Raw genomic sequence first — 15379 nt, 5'->3', positions numbered from 1 at the left:
GCAGACAACAACGAAACTATATAGTTATGCTTGTCATCGGCACAAAATTTGCACACTGATCAAGCATTTACATATCTATCAAATCCAAGTATCATGGTGATAACTAGTCAATATTTAGATACTATTAACCAGTGAATTTTTACGATTATACTTTACAAAAGTAGGTATCTAAAAAGAACTTATTGATTTAATTAATGCTCAATATATCACAAACCGCATTACCTTTAATAAAAATTCAAAGTGATTTTTTTCCTGAAGTGTGTGTTTCCTTTAAAATTTATTTTATCCTCATTTCAGTAAATTTTATGTGTATACCTTCCGTAGTGGTTCGTCTTCGTTTTCTTTATTCAGCGTCTGAGAGGAACAATAAGTAACTAATTTGTTAAAATTTGTTTCCACTGAAAGCTTCATTAGGGCAGAATATTTTTAATCTAATTAAAAGAACAAAAAAAAAGTAAGTCAGAAACAACGGAGAAAAAAATCACCCAGTTGATTGAATAAATACCAGTAGGTTTCTTTTTAAAATTTAAAGAGTTAATTTCTACAACGAAGAATGTCTTCACCCTCATTCCGGGAAGATATTTTTATAGGAATTTCTTAATTGGCTTTACTTTCCCTATATATATATCTCAATTTTTATCAAATTCGACCTTCTGCAACAAACAGAAACAAAAAATTTCCGCAACATAAAAAATTGATAGGAACAAACAAAATGAAACCAACCCACCAGGTACAGCGGAAACTTCTAAAAACCGAACCATTGGGTCATTTTTTATTATGAGATAGTATACCATACATTGTGGAATAAGAAACATTCTATCTAAAGTTTAGAAAACTTTCCCATTACAAATTTTCTTTGTAATACTAAACCATTTGAAATTACTTTGACGTTACGAAGTAGTAAACGGAAACATAAAGATTTATTGGAAAACTTGATACAGAGTTTCAATAATACTAGTTCAGTGCACTCAATAAACGCTAAGTAATGTTTTAAAGGAAAACTGAAAACTACTGTAAACTAATCATTTTAAGTAGTTAGATATCTACATTGAAAATTATTTACAATGTTTAGTAGAAGTCAACTTTTCAGTACATTGAATGTAATCCTTCCATGTTAGATTTATGTATAAATAAACGGATAAATAATAACATGAAATAGCAACAATTTGTTAGCTTATTGCTAATTTATAGTCTAAAACAATCATTAAGCATTATAGATATAACTATTTAGTTACCAATTAAACATGCAAATTTAAATATATTTTCTACCGCGCCTATACATGATCTATAGATGATCATCATTAGGTCGTCAGTTCTAAAACTGGTTGGACACGCATCTGCACTCGTTCCTAACCCGAGCTAATCTTCGCATTTCCCTAAAACTAGAACAACCCACAACTTTAACTATTTGCGAACAGGCCGGCCTACCTCTACCCCTTGTAACTTCCGTTTCTGTCTCTAACTAGAGCTTCAGGCCTGAAAAGGTGTTTTCTAACCTAACTCTAAGCCTATTTCTTATTGACTGCCATAGAGTCCTCTGTTCTTTTACTCTTTCTAATACCTCTTAATTTCTTACGTTCTCTATCCACGGTATCCTCATCACTCGCCTGTAGCACCACATTTCGAACGCTTCTAACCTTTTTTTTTTTCGCCGCGCCCACCGTCCATGTTTCGCACCCGTATAGCGCCGCTCTTCAGTGTATAGTTTAAAAAGTAGCGGTGACCGTGTGCATCCCTATCTGACTCCCTTTCCAATATTTATTTCTTTACGTTGCAATCTACACATGAGGGCATTCTAACTTTTTTATATTTTGAATGTAATTGCATTTTTCCGTTATTTGATTAAAATTATGGAATTAATTTTGCCGTAATTTATGGATTTTGATTTAGGTTAATTACCATAAATCTCCCTTTGTTGTGACCAATACGTTAATCTAACCGAGAATCATCAAAGATAAATAAATACCAATAATTTTCGTTTTTACGGGAACGCCACAACCACATGTGGCTTGCCGACCTTAATTTCCTTTTTATTAACTCAACCTTTCGCTATATAGGCGAAAGCCCTAGTTTTGCTTTTAATACAAACGGTCAATTAATGAAACCGATTCGCCTTTGAATGTTCACAAACTTTGCGCGTAAAGTACGAAAAGGGCTATTTATTTTTACCAAATTCACCACTGGACGTTTTAACTGCCCATTTCTAGTTGGAACAGTAAAATAACATAAAACGTGTAAACTGGAAAATTCATAATTCAAAAAATGGAAACGTCCTTTCTCTATTTTTACAACTGTGTAACAGCGGGATGAAAAATATTTATCTTGCTTTTATTGTAACTATAGCAAATACGCAAATTGGAAGTAGCCCATTTTAGTAATTGTGGATTTAACTTCTTCAAAAGCACTCACTAGTACGATGTTAATCCAATGTAGGAACCAGGAACCCTTTTACAATTAGTAACATAAAAGCGAAATACAGTAGACTCCCGATTATTTGAACCCTAACCTGTTTCGTATAATCGAAATTTCGACTAAAACGGAGTTTTCATCAACTTGTCAAAAATAACTACAGAAGAACACCTATTGCAATGGCTTTTGTTGTTATTCACTATAGGGTAGAGCCTAACTCAAGACTTACTACCGACTCTGTAATCTTTTTCGTTTCCAGTGTCTCTTATTAGTTTAATCAGATCAACGTTTGGCAGTTCTTAGACTTTTTCCTTTTCGATCTGTTCCCAAGCATCAACATCTTCTCGAGTAAGGTCTTGATTAAGCTCTCGTAGATCTCGTACGAATTACCGCCATCGTCGTCCATTGCTGTTAATTCTGGGTCAGTTACTTCCACGATTTTAGTATTTCAGAGTCTTTTACATCGTTTCAGGCATCAGTTATTTGTCACACAACGTCTTTAACACTAATTGTTTTTAGATAATCAGATAGGCTACCTCCTTCATCTATTATTTCCAATATAGGTAAATTTCAACAAAGTGCATGGAGAGAGAGTCGAGACTTCCTAATAGGTATATGGGTTTCGGGTAAAGCAGTGACATTTCATTTCAAATTCAACAAGTGAATATACTAACATAACAACCTCCTTTGGGTTAGAAAAAAGAGACACATGTACCTCATAACGAAATTATTTTATTAAATATTGAACAGAGAATGAGGCTTTTGTCATATGATGACAGCAACATTCCGATGCGCTCTCGTAGAAGTGAGGTTGGATACCTCTTGATAGCATTCTAAAGTCCCTTCATCTACGTCCATCTTGTGTTAACATGAGGACAGTCCTTTTCAAACATTTCAAGTGAGACCATCCACCGTATTGTCCAGACCTTTCACAGAGCGATTTTCACCTCTTTCCATAATTGAAGGGATGGTTGGATGGACAACGAGTTACCCCCACCAAAAATTTATGAATGCTGCCAAAACATACCTGACATAATTTTTTTATATGCATGTGATTTTTTCAGTTCATGTAAAAGTGAGGAGATCGTCACCTGTTTAAATCGTTTTTTTTATACAAATTTCAAAAAGTCGAACAATATTAAAAGCCTGAAATGTGCAAATGTTGTCAACAGAACTTCCAAAGGGCATTTTGCGTAACAGTTGAATTGCATACGTATATACCGTCAAGGAGTATAATTTGACATCATATTTGGAAAAAGGACCCATTCTATAGATCAATTTATTGTGTAGAAAAGTGTTTTTTGCTCTTCAATTGTAATGAGTAGAAGGTATCTTTGCTTTTGGCGCGGCGGTAGTTCCTAGCGATAAATAAGGAATTCCAACAGTTTGCCCTACTTTCATGGTATATCGAAGATCCAGCTGGTGCCAAAAGAATTACAGTAGCAGGGTGTCTAGATAAACTGGTTCGATAAACATACTTAACATGACACTACAACGCTATATGTTATCACTTTTTCACGACAAAAATGAGTGTTCATTTGATTTATTCCAGTGAGATAACAATAGGAAAAAATATGTATAACATTCAATATCTAATGCTATTTATTCCTAGGGATATATGAAGGTTAAAACAGTCTAAAACGAAAAAACGAATATAAATAACACATATTCTTGGAAATTTTGTGAAATATCGTTTCCTTTATTCCTGCCTTGACTTAACAAGCAGAATTTAATTTTTTGGTTAAAAATATCATGAAGAAACATTGACAGTGCATAAAAATATTTCCAACTATTTTGAAATACTATCAAAAATATACGTGAGGCATGCACACATAAATATGCTTTATTTGTACCCAGAGAAAGGTATTCACGATTACTGTAATAAGAAATATTTCGAACCTGTTGTTGGGTATAAGAGTTTCTAGATGAAAATTCAGATTTTAAAGGTAGATTTAAAATGTTCTCTAAAAATTATTTAAACGTTCATTTAGTTTACATTTTAGATTCCTTGCAGAAAGCATCTCTTTGATGTCTTCATTAATTATTTAATTTTTCTTTAAACCCTCAAGAAATATTAAATAGCCCAGGTTGTTGCCTATTATAATTCTGCCTTTGTTTACGTTTTATGAAGGCTTTGGGTTCTCATTTCTTTTTATATCTTAAATTTATTTTAGTTTTCTGGTCATATTTTATGTTTTCTTCTCATAAAGAGTTAAATCTACTTCTGTCAGCATAAAATACCTAATGGCTACTTTCAGGATGCTTCATCTTTTAGATTGTGCTTGGGCACGCACCTCTATTCCTATCTTGAGCTAATCTACCTTTTCCCCTCATAACTCCTGTTTTTGTATCTAATATGTTTCTAGCTAGCCCTTCACATCTGAAAAGGTGACCTATCTTACCTACTTCTTATTTACTTCCACAGCGCCCTCTGTTCTCTTACCCTTTGTAATAACTCTCGTTTCAAACCTTTTCTATCCACGATATTCCTTTATCACAGTGCCTATCGTCTATGTTCCACATCCGCACACAGTTCTGTGTTCCATACATTCACTTGAAATAATTTTTTTCTAATTTCTATGTTACCCGATTGTGAGCACAAAACAAATACTAAAAGTGATTCTACCCCAGGCTATTCATTGTTTATATCTAGTGATTTTTACATCCCAATTGTTTATACTCTCTAAACATTCTCAATAGGCGGCTACTTCTAATTTTTCCTCCTCTACTTTTATATTGGCTCTAACCCTACTTTTGAATCCCTTAATACCAATACATACAGCAACAGAACGTCATTAATATATAATTATTTAAAATGTTTGCGTATATTTTATATTTATTTAATATACAAGGAATTCTTCTTAAGTTTGAATTAGAGACGCCCCAAAATTCGAATACAGAAGATAAATCGAAGATATTATACTGAATATAAAGTAGCTGCTGGAAAATCTCCGGATAATACGCATAATAGATTGCTTCATGAATAAAAACGATAAAGGCACTCGGTATGATTGATTATGAGGTAATACAACAATAGATTAGCCTAAACAAGTATGTCTCTTCTCACCTTGGAGCACTGACAACGAAAGCGCGACAAGGAGCAAAACGTAGAGAGCAGCTTTCGTGGACTCCATGGTGTCTGGACTAGACAAAACCCATTACCACTGACACATTTAAACTTTTTATTACAATTCCTCGGAGATAGTGGAGTTTCGCGGTACAATTACACCATTTCCTCGGATTATCTCGTTTGCTTCGTTAGACACCGCTATCGCTATTATCACTTCTCTATTATTGTTATGTCAAAAACACCAAGACAAGAAGTTCTAACAATCAATTTAATTTTCTTATTTTGTTATTAAATATTGTGTATTCGAAACGTAACAGTAATTCACGCACCTTCACTTTTTACCTTATAGTTTAAACAATTACTACGGATAACAGCTATTACAATTACTAGTATGGATTATTAAATTTCTTATTGTATTTTTATATATGTTAAAAAACTAAAAATCAGATTTTGACATCTTTGTCTAACGTAAAGCTTAATTAAAATTTAGACCGCTTGAATAACTTGTTCGATTCTTCTAGAGTAAAAATCGAGATAACGCGACGTTATTTCGCGGCTGGAATTCGGAGAAGTTAAAAACATGGTAAGTTCGGTATCGGCGCCGGAAAGCGAGTGGCGCCGCGACGCTGAACGTCGCCTCGACCGGGGGCGCTTGCGTGTTTGTTATCCATTTCATGTTCTAATTGCAATACTTGTCGCTAATACAATTTCCAGTTTCGAAGTTAATAAAAGAATATTACAGTTAATAAATAATAGATTGGTTGATATTTACAAATTTCTTTTTGTCAGCTAATTCACCCTACTTACTACCTACTGACGAATCTCAAAGGTCAAGTATTACTAATGCTTATGTTCTTTCCCAAAATAAAGAAAAATTATATTGGAAAAATATGAATGTAGCTTATAAAGGAGTATAGCCTTACATATAGCTGCATGGTCTTACTGTACCCTGTTGAATAGAATAAATAACTAACAATTACGAAATTACAAATAAAATAATTTGTGTTTTATGTTTTGTTATCATAAGTGAAGAATTTCACAGGGTTATGCTGTGAAATGCAACATCGACGTATTACCGAATGCTATCGGATCAACCTACAAATATTTGTCCTTGTTGCAGTTTATCAATTACAATTACCTCCTGAAAAAATGTTACCTAGATGTAAAAAGGAATCACATGGTGAGTAATGCAGCGTGGTTAAAAGACAAAAAAAAATTGTAAGAAAACGGGGCAAAGTTGCAATCCTTAGCCGGTCCTGGGTGTGATTTGGCAACGTATAGAAAAATTGTGATAACAATAAGACAACTATTGGGATCCGTTAAATGGGCATATACCATCTGGTGGCAAAATTTATAATTCGAAAGAGGGAAAAATTTACATAGGAACTGTGCATGCAAATTGTAAAATTGTTTATTAAAATAATAAAACACGTTAAAAAAGTAAAAATTTTTTTGATGATGGAGTCGACGAAGTTTTCTTCTAAAGTTAAATCAAATAAAAAGTTAATATGTTCAGTAAAAAGCTGCACTTCAGACATAGATCTTCACTCTTCATCTACATTAACTATTTTCCAATAAAAACTAATCGTTTTATATATGTAAAAAATATATTCGGAAAATTAGAGAAAAAAGTAAACTAATAGAAGCTTGGATGAAAGCAGTAGGTATCCAAGAAGTGAATTCCGGAAAAAAAATTTGTTCACGTCATTTTAATACACATGATTATATTTCAGCAAGTATTTACCATCAGCCATAACCTTAATATTTAAAACTAGAATCATACTAAAATTATAAAGTGAAAAATTATTTATTCCTGTGTAATTGATTTAACACAATTCTAATGATACGATATAAGTATTTCGAGGTTAAGAACCTACCTGCTGCAGTACAACAAAGTTGCAATAATGTGTTTGCAACGTTCTCTTAAATCGGCTTTGCACGTGCAAGTCATTGATATGATATTGCTTAAATCACCCAGAATCACCTCACCAATTATATAATGTTAATCACTTTTTAAATACGAAGTTTATAAAAAGTAGGCAGTAAATTTGATAGAATTTGAAGGCTAGCTTCCGGATTTGTTATTTCCGAATTTTATAATGTGATTGGCATTAAAAACACGCTCACCTTCAACGAAATTTCCTTTCCGAGGCTTTGTGTCAGCCCAATCACATATTTTGTCAATACTTATCATTTTATCGTAATTTAAAAACTTGGAAATTGCACGGTACACTATAGGAACTACGATAAATTTTCCCTAATCGGCGCCATGTTTTTAGGCTCCTCCCATTTGACGGATCCCAATATCAATAAAAAATGTAAAGAGTAGTGGTTGTGGAACGACTAGTAAAGTATTTATTAGTACGCTACCACACATAATAATCTTTAGACGCCTACTGCAATAATAATTAATTAAATAATTACTTATTTTATTCATCGTTAATAGTATGTAGTACTATTTATAGTATACCTCTACATGGTACTAACACAAATTACAAAAGAAACACTCGTACAACACGAATGCTGCAGCTGATTAAGTGCGGCATTGCGATGTCGTATTTCCTGCGTGATCCTACCAGGCCCGGACTATATATTCAAATACATTTCCCTCGAAAACGGTAGATTTTCAGATCACTAAACATTTACTAAATTTTCTTGTTTTATACTACCCTATCACCTCCTGCAAATTTATTTCAGAAATTCTAAACTTGTGATGAAAAATGTTTATTGAGTTTACTTAATTACCTACTATTATTGTAAAATTTTCATAATTTATTCATAACGTGAACGGACTTGTCGGTATTAAGGGTAAGTATGATATTTACTTATCTGATCATCACTCAGAATTTACATTATTGATACCAATGGCTTTCAGATAACGTTCTGGTTAACTTTCCTTATTTAATGTTCGAAATATGTTTTATAGACATCGAAACACAGTTCAATATTTTTGTTATTGTTTGGTTCAATTACAGTCTTATACTGTACAGACCAAAACTTTCTAGAGAAATTTTTTTTTTCGTTTATTTAATGCGTTTTACGATTCACGTGCATTACGAGGTATACGTCTATCTGACAAATCCTATTGGTAAAATACGTGTCGTATGTCGTTGCACATTTGATTCACACACAATCTCTTAATAATGTTACTACAAAAGTAATTGTCTTTTACTGTTGCTACTGTTGCTGACTGATATGTGATATGGTGTCGAGTAGGAGATTCCGCACTGATCCAGGAAAGTTTGTAATTGCATTTACTTCAGTACCCTGACGTGCATTTGGAATTGCCTGTGACTAAACAGGAAAGCTAAATAATGAATCTCCTTATGCAAAAGTGTCACTGTTGATTTTTGGTGTTTCCCAAAAGATCTCATTATTTTAACCACCGTGGAGGTATACGTAAATCAGGGTGGCCCAAAAAAAATTTTTTTTCGAGTTTCCTATTAAAATATGTTAGTTTATCATGTTTTAAGAGCCCCTTCCAAAGAACATAAAAAAAAAGAGGCTCAACACGAGACTGATGATGTCCACATGAAGATCGAGGTGGACGAAACCTGTGTCCGTAGTGGATCATAATTGTAGTGGTAATTTGGGGTGAGTCTCTCCCGTTTTTTAGTTAGTCAATTACCACAGTCTCCCATTTCTACTTTCAAGAAAAAAATAAAAAGGTCACTCGAGAAGTAGGTACTCTACTTACTTGGAAATTTAAAAAATCTTGAGCGGCCTTTAAATATCAAAATTTCGACTTCGCATTTCTTAAAGACTAAAGCAAGTTACAACTCCAGTTTTTTGCGAACAGTACTCTACCTCTACCCCTATTAACTCCTGTTTCTGCTTCTAATATGTCTCTAAATAGCTTTTCATGCCGGAAAAGTTGTCTTACCTACTTTTCTCGTTTAATTCTTATTGACTTCCATAATAAGCATCTTTTTCCGATTCTTTCTAATACCTTCTCACATCTAATCACTTCTATCCTTGCTATAACGCTTCATGACCCTTCATAACCCATGCACAACCGTGCTCCAAAATAATCTTTTTTAAAATTCTAGATTAACGGATGGCGAGCACAAAAGTTTCTATCCTTAGTTATTTGACTTCTGGTGACTACATCTAGTTTTTCGTCATGTACTATAATATGCTCGTTCTTCCAGAAAAAATACGTTATTTTGACTTTTATATTTACTTCAAGTGACACATTGAAATCCTATTTATTCAATTTGAAAAATTGAAACACAAATTTTAAAAACATTCATCAAAGGTGCGGCCTAATTACCTACTCCAAAACCAATTATTTGGGTGCCTTTATCTTTTTAATTTATCAATGCAAGTTTACCGACATAAAGCCACTATCCTGACTATTTTAGATAGTCCTGTTTGGAAATGGCATTTGGGAGAACATATTGCAATTGATTTCCAAGCTTAATATTTCGGGAACGGGATTTCAAAATGAAAAATGTTAAACAGAGCTCCCATTTAGTTGTAAGATTTATCGATTCTTTTCACTATATCGGTATGTAGATGTAAATTAGTGTGACATTCAGGAATTACATATAGACAAACACAAGTAGTTTTAATTAAATGTTTCTCATTTTGCAATTTAATTACATATAATTCGCCTAAAAACGTCGTATAGGAACTTATCCGCGTCAGTAGTAAGCTACAATGTAGACACTACCTCATTAAATATACATTTATTATCCTTTTTATTTGTTATAACATTGAGAAAAAAAAATGAAAAACCTCAAGCCCTTAAGCTGATAGTCTAAAGCACTTTAGCTTCAGAATGGAAGAAATAATTTCAATAAAGGTATAACTATTCCATGTCGATTTTGTGCCAAATTTTTTAGGTTCAATCCTATTTTCTATTAATTTTATGTGATTTTTTATATCGATGAAATTAACAACTATTTTTACTACACAGTAGGATGGAGGAATTTAATTTACTAACAAATTCGACCACCGGACGTGTCCTATCGCAGATTGGCAAATGCCGAATTTAATCTCGTATCCCACGATCGTGGTCGCATTCAGTTTGTGAGATATCAATCGTCCGATACCTTGATTTCTTCCTCGAATCTAAATTTAGTTCTGAACGTTTTATCATTTATTTTGAATGCATAATTTTTAGGATAAATATCTATTTTACAAAGTCATTTAATTGCAATACACACTTTCACAATTTTGTAACCAAAACTAAAGAAATTTTAAGAATTTAATTAATAATAGTTTGGTTGATATCTACGAATTTCTTTTTGTCAGCTAAATTTGCCCTGTTTATTACCTAGTGACGACTCTCAAAGGACGAGTATCACTAAGGCTTCTGTTCCTTTCCAAAATAAAGAAAAAATATACTGGAAAAATATGGATGTAGCTTATAAAGCACTATAGTCCTACATATAGCTGTTGATTAGAATAAATACCAATTACGAAATTACAATTAAACTAATTTGTGTTTTATTTTTTACTGTAATAGGTGAAGAAGGTATTAGCGAATGTTATCGTATCAAACTACTAACATTTGTCTTTGTAGCAGTTTATCAATTACAATTACCTCCTTAGAGAATGTTAAGTAGATGTAAAAAGCAGCGTGGTTAAAAGACAAAACAAATTGTAAGAAAACGAGGCAAAGTTGCAATCCTTAGCCCGTCCCTGGGTGTGAATTGGCAACGTATAGAAAAATTGCAATAGCAATTACACAACTATATCAATGAAAAATGTAAAAAGTGACGGTTGTGGAACAACTAATAAAGTATTTATTACTACGCTACCACACATAATAGTCTTTACACGCCTACTCCGATTAAAATTAATTAAATAACTGTATACTTTATTCATCGCCAATAGTATGTAGTACTATTTAAAGTACACCTTGACATGGCATTAACACAAATTACAAAAGAAATACTGTTTAATTAATTAATTTGTTTTTTCATTTAGTTTGTACGCATAATTGTTAGGATAAATATCTATTTTACAAAGTCATTTAATTGCAATACACGCTTTCACAATTTAGTAAACAAAACTAAACAAGTTTGACGAATTTTATACTACATTAGCTCGATTTTACACGTTTTTTTTACACGTCTCCAATCGGCTCAATCTTGTATCTTCCGATATTCTGATACGCTACATTGAATATGCACCCGGGGCCATTTATTTTGTTTCTAATATATTTCAGATCATAAAAACTGAATCTACTGTTTGATGATTAAGAACAACTACAACAATAAAAAAAAAAGAAAGGATGGTGAAGCAATTTTGTTGTGAATTACAACAAAAAGCTCTTTGAAACTTGGAGTGTATTTTAGTCACCAAATAATTGATCATTTCCAACAGTTAAAAGCTTTAAAAAAATATGACATCAGTATAACATAGAAGACAAATGCGAAAGCCTCTCACGAATATATTTTATAATGCTTCACAATACGTAATCGATTCTACATGTCTATTTGCAGAAACATGTAAACGAAATTAATAATGTATTTCCATTAGACAGAGTGCTACTTGTTGAAAAGCCAGATTATTTCTGAAAAGGTTCTTATTTATAAGTGGATTCCGTCGTCATTTACTAGGCGCGTTACACAGCCTACGCGATTTCATTTTTTGTTCTCTTTTATTGCATTTATTGACCCAAATCTGTTTCCGCCTCCTGAACATAAAAAAGGAACATCACAAAACTCGTAAAAATACGAATGTGACCGATAGCAATAGTCACTGCATAAAACAAGCTTTCCATGTAAATAAAATAGTTTTGATCAACATTAAGAAAAAATGGTCAAGTGATAAGGAAGTCGGGAAAAAGGTACCAGATGCGGAACGCTTTTTTTAAGACCTCATCAGCGCGCCATGGGCAATTTCGACAAATATTACTGACCAAACCGGAGGAGCACCTAAAGAGCGAGATTGTATAATATCCAAATAGGGACAGTAGCAGAAAATACGCACCAGATATACTTCATTTACTTTCTCTAGCGATGAGCCCCTTCCAATGTCTTGAATGCGCGCTGGCAAACTCGTAGGTAGAGATAAAAAAGCTCATTATACTCTCGACTCTTGTTCGTTAAACATACTTTTTCATACGGTATCTGCCAAATGTTTCGTTCAATCATGAATAGTAGTGCGGGTCGAAATCAAGCGTTAAAGCCTTTAATATGTTTTTAAATATAAATAAACATCTCATTGATATTTTCAGTAGTGATCGGCACCAATAACAGCACATTTGAGCAATGCAATTGTAGTAAATAAAATAGTCAATTTTTCCGTGCAGTACTGTACAGATTATACGCTCCTCACCGGTTAAGAGTTTGGCCGAGAGTTGTCTCCTTCCTTTTCTGGCCTAGTGCTGTTCTTTTCTACTTTGCGCCGGTCACACTGAAGGTCACATCGCTACAGAAAGTAAACGAAGTATAGCAATGCACTGCCTGTAGTTGGATATCGGAATTTGTTCTTTTTTAACGTTTTTATTTCTGTTGTTGTAGGGTTTTCTAAATTTCCAATACATTTCTTATGTTTTCTTTTAATCTCAGAATTTTCACTTTTAATTTACACGGATACCCATAACTAATATTTATCTATTAGAATAAAGACAGTACCTTTTGCATATCGTAATAGTGGTGCACGGAATAAAGATGGAGTGGTACGTTTAATACAATTATCATAACCGAGCATTATGTTGATATAGTTCAAGCAGTTGTCCCACAGAGCATATCACTGTTGCACTTCTCCGTGCTCTGTCAGTGTGACATTTAATAACTTGTTCCTACTTTCCGTACACGGAAAGCGATTTCTCATTCAAAATTTTGTAATTCAATCTAATGAGTTTACAAACCCTCGGGAAGACAAACTTTTCCAGACATTCTAAGGAAATTCGGCTAGAAACTCATACTTTAACGAATTCAAATTTTTACACGAAAATGCACCTTAGGCGCATACCATAACTTATATACTATAAACTATAGCTAATAAACGAACTCACCATAACGTAAAAATTTGTGTCAAAAACTCCCTATAACGTAAGCGTTACTTGAGCTAGATTGGCTAACCGTTTCCGGCGTGGCGATCTTTTCTATAACAAAACAACACGTCACGTTTGAACAGTTTTTATGACCCTATAAAAGAAAAATATTTAAGAAGGAAACTGATGTTAGAAGACATTTCGGACTAACCTCTCATCATCGTAATTTTATTTAAGCATCAAGAATTAAAAGCGTAATTTGTAAAATTCTGTTGACCTTTTTTTCTAGCAACTGAAGATGTATATTAAGTACGATAATTCTCTGTAACAAAAGAAAATGCTATATGTCGTCAGACAATTTTCAATATGTTTTACATATTGAAAATTGATGTTTATAAATCATTTATATTATTGTTAGGATTAAATACTATACAGGGTGTGCTAATAAATAAGAAACAAAGCTACTTTTTCAGTTTGTAATGTCTCTAACTGAGGATGATACCTTAGGTATCAAAACGCGTTTGAGTTTTCTAAACGTTTTATATAATTTTGGGGTTTTAAGTGTTCATTTAAGATATTTAGATCTTTAACCTTCTCTTCGTCTATGGTTATGTACCTAGTCTTAATGTGTTTTATTAATATTTGGCAATTTTTCTGGGAAAGAATCTGGAAATGACAGAAAATATCCGAAAAAGTTGTTTTTCGTATTAAGCTCACAAAGAAATACTTGGTAAAGGGTCCCGATAAAAAAAAACGTGCATCAATCATCGGCTATGTCACGCAATATAACCGTTTTATGTCTGCGGGAAGTCGGAAGTAATAAGGAAATTATTAAGTCATCATTCAACCGCAATTTTATTACAAAAGATTGAAAACCCCTTTCACGCCTAATAAAAGGATACGAATAATATATTAACGTACCGTAACGTCTATTGAGAGAAGAAAGCTTTTTATAAAACCAAAGAGTTGAGTAATTTAAGAAAAAGTTGGTACATGTCTGATCAAGTATTTTTTTCGTTTTTGAAATATACATGTCTCTGCAGTTAGTCCTTCGGTGGGAACAATTATAGGGTGATATCCATATACTACGTTTGCCTTAGCAGCTGGCAAGTAGTATGCCTGCATACCGTACTTATCAGTCGATTAGACACGTCACTGCTTGTAGTAGGGATGGGCGATTTACATCGATGTTTCAAAACATCGATACTTTTTCTCAAACATCGATACTTTTTCTCAAACATCGAGTACTTTTTTCCGAAGTTTTTTTGTCGTCGATGTATCGACGTTTTTATTCGGAACATCGATATTGTGGTGACCCCTCGGGAAAGTTACCAAATGACATTTGCAAACGCCTTTGTGAATTGTATTTTGTGTTTTTTCTTAATATAATAAAAAAATAAAACAAAAACAAACAATGTCTAGTAACTCAGGTAAGCCAGCAATTTAATCACTATTTTTTTTCATTGCTTTTTTATAGTCATTAAGATAAATTTCACCATGAATCCATTAATAATACCATCATCACCATTAAATTGAGGTTAAAAATATCACATGATTTTTTATTGTTATTTATTACTTATTTATTTATTTTATTAGGTGGAGAATCATTGGAAAAAGATGCTCGAAGATTTAAAGTGTGGTTTCAAATAGATCAGAACGAGCCTTTCGTGGTGGAAGGATTGATAATCATTTTTTCATTAGTCAATTCCTTTTTTTAAATTATACCTGAATTAAAATTTTTAAAATTTAAATTATCCCGCCATTCATGAAAACATCGATTGTTACATATTGCATAATAAATATTGGAACATCGATGATTTTTTTCAACATCGCCCATCCCTAGGAGCCGCTAGCTAAGGTTAGTTTGGGTCCCACCATACCCTTCAATGACTACGAGAGAGTAAACAGTAATGACCCATACTGCTTTCTCTTTTTCTTCTCCCTTC

General features: G+C 32.9%; 1 protein-coding gene across 3 annotated transcripts in view; it reads right to left on the bottom strand.

Annotated features, from left to right (window-relative positions):
* Positions 1-15379, bottom strand: part of LOC108734125 (zwei Ig domain protein zig-8) — a 495980-nt gene that overhangs the window by 423272 nt on the left and 57329 nt on the right. The window contains exon 1 of one of the 3 annotated variants that reach the window (XM_018465535.1): positions 5477-6074. The exons of the other annotated variants lie outside the window; for them this stretch is intronic. Within the exon in view, the coding sequence (XP_018321037.1) occupies positions 5477-5543 (67 nt within the window). The 5' untranslated portion in view covers positions 5544-6074. Of the gene's footprint in view, positions 1-5476; positions 6075-15379 lie in introns of those variants that run through there. 3 annotated transcript variants of the gene reach the window in all.

Source organism: Agrilus planipennis, unplaced genomic scaffold (genome assembly GCF_000699045.2).
Source record: "Agrilus planipennis isolate EAB-ADULT unplaced genomic scaffold, Apla_2.0 scaffold65, whole genome shotgun sequence".
NCBI classification, from domain to species: Eukaryota; Metazoa; Arthropoda; class Insecta; order Coleoptera; family Buprestidae; genus Agrilus; species Agrilus planipennis.
The sequence above is the reverse complement of the archived record's forward strand: the minus strand, read 5'-3'. Positions and strand labels throughout refer to the sequence as shown.